This window comes from Notolabrus celidotus, chromosome 5, assembly GCF_009762535.1.
Source record: "Notolabrus celidotus isolate fNotCel1 chromosome 5, fNotCel1.pri, whole genome shotgun sequence".
In the NCBI taxonomy this organism is placed as follows: domain Eukaryota; kingdom Metazoa; phylum Chordata; class Actinopteri; order Labriformes; family Labridae; genus Notolabrus; species Notolabrus celidotus.
In genome coordinates this window covers 2432152-2439935 of record NC_048276.1, presented here as the reverse complement: position 1 = coordinate 2439935, position 7784 = coordinate 2432152, and the positions used below count along the sequence as shown (strand labels likewise).

Genomic DNA, 7784 nt, shown 5'->3' with positions numbered 1-7784 from the left:
AGCTCCTCCAAAACGACGCCCCCCCCCCGCTCACATGCACGAGCGCCGCTGACTTGCGACCATATGATCGTGACTGATTCAAATCCGGTCCTCACCAAAACATTCTCATAGTGAAAGTTAAAAACACAAACAAACATGGCTGCTGTTAGCACTCACAACTGTCATGCTAGCATTATCCAGTTGTCCTGGTGACACGATATCAGGAGAAAAGTTATAACACATATATAATACTGTAACAGCTCTACTGTTTGTTAAACCTGTTCAGTGTAGATGTTCTTAATTCCTACAGTGTTGACAGTCAGTGAAGGCATCAGGTGACTGAGGTGTAGAGTGTGTGAGCGGGAGAGAGGAGAGACAAGAGGAGAAGTTCTTCATTCATTCAAACATTGATTGTTGTTTTGTTGGTTGGCGTGATCACAGCCGACATTGACCGGTTGGTAAAGATCAACGTGTTCACGAATCGGCTCGTCATCCCTACAGCGTCCGGACTGACGCTACAATAAATCTATATTTCTGTAGGACTTACTAAATGTCATTCATTCTTCTGCTTGTCAGAGCCCCCGTGATGAGAGCGTTTTAGACTCTGATCCGGACTACAGTCCTGAGCAAAACCCCTCATGGGGTCAGAGGGGACCGGCCCGAGGTGGAGCGAGAGGGGCAGTCAGTAGAGTCAGGGGAAGCAGAGGCAGGAGACGGGGTCTGGGAGTGAACGCTGGGGAAATGTACGCTCTGCAGGAGGCGGGCAGAACGGCAGGACGGGATTTGATTGGTTTAAAATTTTGGCACCCAAAAAACGGTGATTGGTTGGTGTTTTCCCAGGTTTACTCGGGCTGTAGATAGCAGCTTTTCTTCACTCTTTTTTAAGAACACATTATGTATTGATTACCATCAGGACATAAAGATCATTTTAACCAGTATAACAAAAAGTGGATCTAAATCTGAACACCAACCCCAGCTTTAAATTAGGAGGGATTATTATAAACAATCAGCCCCCTTCACTGCTCTGAAGTCTGTAACATGCAGAGTCTTACTGTCCCGTCAGACACAGAATCACAACTGATCTCGTCTTAACCAAAATGAACCTTTAATCATTCATCTCAGAACTTCTTCTCAAGGATTCAGACTCACACATTGAATCTTTCCTGTTTAGAGTCACAGCCTGAAGCTGGCTCAGACCTCTTGACACCCCCACAGGGTGATCCAATATCAGGTTCATTCCATAACACCATACCTTGTCAGAAAATACCCAATTTAAAATATGACATTAAACAAACATAAGCATTAAGAAATAAAATACTTTAAAATCTAAAATCAAGAAAGAAAGAAAGTACATTTAGTAACAAAACTTAATTAAAACTCAGTTTGTTCAGAGAAATTAAAAGTTTGTAGTTACAGAAATAAACACAAAGGTTTAAAAATGGGTTTGCATCCATTATTGAGTCAGCAGCATTAAAGAGGAATGATTGTTAGTCTGTTGGGTCTGTTTTTTAATTGGGAAGGATTATCTTAAATACCCTTTAATTATCAATTCATCTCAGAACGTCTTCCCAAAGATTAAGACTCACACATTGAATCTTTTCTGTGTCGAGTCGCAGCCCGAAGCTGGCTCAGACCTCTTGACACCCCCAACAAAATCTGACATTAAATTGAATATCTAAATTAAAAAAAAAAGTTAGATACCTAATTAACCTGCTAACATAATGATCCTTCTAACATAATGAACATGTAGGTTTGATTCCATCCCTTTGCTTTGTGTCTTCTCACTGTCTCTCATTTAAGCCATAAAATAATAAACAGGTCTCTGATTGATTGATTGATTGATTGATTGATTGATTGATTGATTGATTGATTGATTGATTGATTGATTGATTGATTGATTGATTGATTGACACATAACAAACATGTCTGCTTCCTTCAGATCCCTGGCTGATGGATTTAAACAGTATAGATGAGTTAAGAGTTGAAACAGAGTCGTCGCTCCGGCTGCATCTCCAAACATTACGCTGCATTTTTTAAATCTGGTGAGAGCACGACAGCTCAAACACGCACTGTTTGTTTAATGCGTCTGTCTTTTTCCCTGAAGCGTTTAACCACAGGAGCAAATATGTGCTGTCTGTGTTTGTACAGTTCGTCATAATGACTTCCTGTTTGTCTAAAACATATTTCATAAACGGTTCCTCTCTGCCCTCGTCTAAACTGAGATATAAACAGAAGGGAAGCTTCGGATGTGTCCTCCCTCCACCGGCTCTCTGAACCACTTCTGAGAAAAGTCTAAACTGGATTCAAAGACTCTCAAAGGCGCAAATAGACTCGCTCATTTTAGCAGAGAGCTACGCTGTCATTACAAGAGCTCAGTGTTTAACTCCTGCCACACCTCCCTCAGCCCACAGTGAGCATCAGCTGCTCTGTGAGCTGCTGCTCAGTCTGAGACCAGCTGATCACGGACTGCACAGCTTTTCAGCCTTTCCAACAAACACAGATTTTAGGATGATGCACCCCTGAGCTCAAGTGTCTCCTCTCACTGAATACTGGAAGTAAGATCATGACCTTTGACCTGTAACGCATACAACAAGTTGTTTCCATGGTACGCTGAGAGCTGTTACAGACTCCTCTGGTTACAGTGTCAACATTCAGCAGGATGCTTTTCAAGAATCTCTCTCTTCTAATTCAGCTCAAGGACGACGTCCTCGTTCATGTGTTACATGTTCAAAAGAAGAGATCAGAAATAAGAGCAGGGTGTTAACAGACTGAGCAGCTGCAGAGAGACAGGAAGTGTGGGGACAGGAAGTGTGAGGACAGGAAGTGTGGGGATAGGAAGTGTGAAGACAGGAAGTGTGGAGACAGGAAGTATAGGGATAGGAAACGTGGGGACAGGAAGTGGGGACACAGGAAGTTCGGAGACAGGAAGTGTGGAGACAGGAAGTTCGGAGGCAGAAAGTGTGGAGACAGGAAGTATAGGGATAGGAAACGTGGGGACAGGAAGTTCGGAGACAGGAAGTGTGGAGGCAGGAAGTTCCGAGGCAGGAAGTGTGGAGGCAGGAAGTTCGGAGGCAGGAAGTGTGGGGACCGGAAGTGTGGGGACAAGAAGTGTGGAGACAGGAAGTGTTGAGACAGGAAGTGTGGAGACTGGAAGTGTGGAGACTGGAAGTGTGGAGACAGGAAGTGTGGAGATAGGAAGTGTGGAGACTGGAAGTGTGGGGACAGGAAGTGTGGAGACAGGAAGTGTGAAGCCAGGAAGTGTGGGGACAGGAAGTGTGAAGCCAGGAAGTGTGGGGACAGGAAGTGTGGAGACAGGAGGTGTGAAGCCAGGAAGTGTGGAGACCTGAGGTGTGGAGACCTGAAGTGTGGAGACAGGAGGTGTGAAGCCAGGAAGTGTGGAGACTAGAAGTGTGGAGACAGGAAGTGTGAAGCCAGGAAGTGTGGAGACTGGAAGTGTGGAGACAGGAAGTGTGGAGACAGGAGATGTGAAGCCAGGAAGTGTGGGGACAGGAAATGTGGAGACAGGAAGTGTGGAGACAGGAAGTGTGGGGACAGGAAGTGTGGAGACTGGAAGTGTGGAGACAGGAAGTGTGAAGCCAGGAAGTGTGGGGACAGGAAGTGTGGAGACAGGAAATGTTGGGACAGGAAGTGTGGGGACAGGAAATGTGGAGACAGGAAGTGTGGAGACAGGAAGTGTGGGGACAGGAAGTGTGGAGACTGGAAGTGTGGAGACAGGAAGTGTGAAGCCAGGAAGTGTGGGGACAGGAAGTGTTAGGACAGGAAATGTTGGGACAGGAAGTGTGGAGACAGGAAGTGTGAAGACAGGTAAGAACAGTCTATGGTACATGCTATGGTTAACAGATTCAGAATCTGGAGACTTCTCAAAAGGGACAGGATCAGAAACCAGGATGGATGGACCTGAGATCTCAACAAGTGAGCCGGCTTCCCAACGAGCTGAAAACCCAGAACAGTTCGATCTGTGGATATCTGCAGCAGCTACGAGAAACACACTGAAACTGTGGAGCTCTTTGACTCCAGGTCTTTGTGTTGTTGATGAACCTTTACTCTGAACCTTCCCGTCACTCGCTGCTCCTCAAAGTTCCCTCCCTGAAGCGATGTGAGGAGGCAGCGTTCTGAAAGGGAACGTGTCCCTCTGGCTCTTCCTCTGAGGCCGGGTCACAGCAGCAGCAGCAGCAGAGAGCCACAGTAGCAATTACTGAGAGACGGATGCTGACAGGAGCGTCAGCAGCCGGTGGTTAACTGCAGAGCGCTGAGGGGGAGGAAGCTTCAGACGTACGACAGACGCTCTGCTGATCATTCCTACCTCGGGCTGGTTCGGGGGCATGCGTGCTCCTTTCATTCTCCCTCCAACAGTTACAGTAAAAAACAACAACACTCAACTTTAGACGGGTTCTGACATCTTTGGAAAAAGAGATAAAATATCATCACAGGGTTTCTCCTCACATGATGTCAACACGTTTAGTTTAAAGATTTAAAGTTATGTATTCTTTCTTTAACAGGAGCAAAGAAACAAACAAGCTCAACTTCATTCTGATGTTTTAAAGAGGACAGAGAAAGGACTCCTGAATGATATTAAAACTGTGTGTTTAAGGATCTTTGCAGATCCATCAGGAGCTGTTTCCTCCTGATCTAAAATCTAACTTTGAACAGAATCTGTTCCAAATGTCAGAGAGTTATTTTAATCTCTTTAAACAGCAGAGAGGAGTCACAGAGATCTGAACTTCACTGACGGAGAGCGAGGAATGTGTTCTTGGCGCCGTTTTCTAAGCGCTCCATGCCAGTTTCTCCTCAGGGTGGTCATTTCAGAGCGCTCAGGACGGTTCTTCATGGAGGTATGGATGTGACACCCGCTCATTTAGCCGGGCAGCCTGTGCCGTCCATGCTCCCGGGTCATTTTGCAGACGGCTGTGTTTACTTTGGATAGAGTTTGAACCTTTAAACCTGAGACGGAGGTATGAGGCTTTAAAGTGATTACACTTAATGCAATAACTTTATAAAGTGTGAGCTTCACAGGAGAGCTTTGGTTTATTGAACCTTGAACATGTTCCCTTTGAGACTCGATCTCTTCACTGAGGAGTCCTCAAGAAGTTAAAGAGATGATCCTGATATTTAATATTCAATGACAATAAACAGTGAGGGCTGGGTCTCATCAAGGACCTCATCGCTGGAGAACATGAATCACTTCACAAAGAAAGATACTCCAGCATCCCATCCATCAGCTGGAGATGAAACCTCTCTCACAGAACTCAAGCCAACGATCACTCACAGAACGATCTGGCGTCTCTGGTTTCAGAGTTTTGTGGTCAATAACAAATCTTCAGCACAAGAACGACCCAGAGAGAAGAAACCATCCACATCCCTAGTTCAGCCCCTGGATCCTAAAAGCAGCACATCATGCCAGGATTCCTCAAACAGCAGACAGCACAAATCTGCGCATTCATCAGGACTCAGCTGAGCCACAACAGGCCGTGAGCTCGTGCCGGTCAAACAGAGTTTCCTGAAACTCATTCACTGATTGGACCCAAGCGCCGCGCTTACCTCTGATGGTTTCTTGTGCTGGAGGCGGATCCACGTGCTGCTGGTCCCTGTGTTCTTGGATGACCTGGACCACGACGTCACCTGACCTGCAGCCACAGAAAGAGCCGTGATCAGGAAGACTTCATGTTGCACAGTTAAACATTTTATTATGGTTCATGTTATTTTATATGTTTTCCTTGTAGGGTCCATGAAACCAGAGTCCCTGCTGACAGAGAGCTTAACGTCTGATACCACTCTGACTTCATATCTGACAGCAGATCGAGCGTGTGACACTGACTTCTCCTCTTCTCTCATTTCTGTGGACACAAACCGAGCTGCCGAGGTGCTTTACATTTCTCAGAGCAGAACATCTGACAGACCTGGTTTGTGTTGAATTCATCGAGTGTGTGTATCTGTGCGCGTGAACGATGTGAATGACGTTTGGAGCAGGGGGGATGAAGGGCAGGACTCTGGCTGAAGATCAGACAACATGAATACAGTGTGCACTCACAGTCACTCCAAACTTCATCGTCCCGCTGGAGGAACAACTCAAATACAATAAAGGCTCTGTAACATGAGGAAGCAGTTTCTTATGATTGACCTTATTTGTTTTAATATTTAAAGGGGACATATCACGCTTTTTTCATCAACATATATTGGTCTAAGAGGTCCCCAAAACATGTCTTTAAAGTTTATGCTCAAAAAAACACTTTGAAATCAGATTTTGGTCTGCCTGAAAAGCCCTCTTCTTCAGTCCTCCTCAGAACACTCTGTTTTCTCTCTGACCACGCCCCCTCGGGAAGTGGATGTGCCTCGGCTCTCCAGCACGTTGATCTAATGTTTACATGTTGGCTGAATATACACGGCTGCTCAGAGATCGCGTTACTTCAACCCTCTGAATCTGATCCAGAATCTGATCCTGACGGAGAGGCACCTGCAGCAGGATCTTTCTGAAGGATTCTTGTTGTTTTATTTATCAGTATGTCGACGTGTGTCTTGGTACACAGCTACCAACATGTAGCTATGTGGCTATGCTAATTAGCGCTAGCACTTATCCATGACAAATAAAATTCATCCACTAGATCTTCAAATCTGCAGACGTGGGGAGTAAAACCGACCTCTACCAGAAAGGCAGCAGGACCTTTTCTGAAGGATTGGTCACAGATTTAGTGTTTCTTGTTGTTTTAATTGTCAGTATGTTGACGTGTGTCTTGGTACACAGCTACAGCTACGACATGTAGCTATGTAGCTATGCTAACTAGCGCTAGCACTTATCCATGATAAATAAAAATCATCCACTAGATCTTCAAATCTGCAGATGTGGGGAGTCAAACTGACCTTTGTGTTTATAAAGACAGCCTACAACTAGCATGCCTCCCTACTAAGCTCCTTGTTAGCACACATGTGTGCAGGTAATGAAAAACGGAGGAGGGGATTCAGTATTATTTTATACAGTCTATGGGCTGAACAAGTTCCGAGCTCTGACTTCCTGTTACAGACCGGATATTGTTGTTACGTAACAAAAACACTGAAGTCTGAAACGGCTCGTTTCACACACATTTACAGAAAGGTGGAGAAATCAGAACAGGGGCAGAATGGATTCTTTTCATTCTCGGGGGGTTTGTAGACAGGGACACATATTTCAGGTAGAGAACCATTAAAAAGTCCATTTTGCATGATATGTCACCTTTAATACTTTCATTTGAGAATCGTTCACTTTCCATTTCTCTATAATTGTCCTGAAATTTTCCAACAAGGGATTTTTTTATGGTCATTTTAGTTTTTTTGCAAGTTGCTGAAAAAAAGTGTGCAGAGGTTTTATTTGAGTTCCAACACACCTTAAAAATGAAAAAGGATGACTTTGTTGACAAAGAAATATAAGAGAACAAATATATATTGCAAGTGTCCATATCTGAGAATTGAAATAAAATAATAGTCTCTGAGCGTCAGGCCTTAAAGGCAGAGGATTGATGATGATCTATGAAGACCTTTCATCAGTAATGACAGTATAAATAGCATCTTGTTAAGCAGTTAGTCCACTGTGGTCCTTTACAACCTCATTAATACGTAGCTTAATGGCAATTAACCAGACGCTCCAGCCAATACCCCCCACCCCCCATCGCTCCAATCAGCAGCCCGCTGTGTGTGTGTGTTCCTCTGTGTGCACTCAGGAGTGTGTGTGATTGCATTTATGTTATTTTTCAATGTTTCAATCACAAACTTTCTGCAGCTGATGAATCCAGAGACGAGCGGCGAGGAGGAGTCAT

The 7784-nt window shown here is 44.7% G+C and overlaps 1 protein-coding gene across 1 annotated transcript in view; it reads right to left on the bottom strand.

The window, feature by feature from the left end:
* LOC117812656 (glucocorticoid receptor-like) overlaps nucleotides 1–7784 on the bottom strand; it is a 60705-nt gene extending 52921 nt beyond the window's left edge. Inside the window, exons 1-3 of the mRNA XM_034683562.1 lie at nucleotides 7739–7784; nucleotides 5539–5624; nucleotides 2865–3381 (exon numbers count right to left, since the gene is read on the bottom strand). Coding sequence (XP_034539453.1) covers nucleotides 2865–3381; nucleotides 5539–5624; nucleotides 7739–7784 — 649 coding nt within the window. The remainder of the gene's footprint in view (nucleotides 1–2864; nucleotides 3382–5538; nucleotides 5625–7738) is intronic.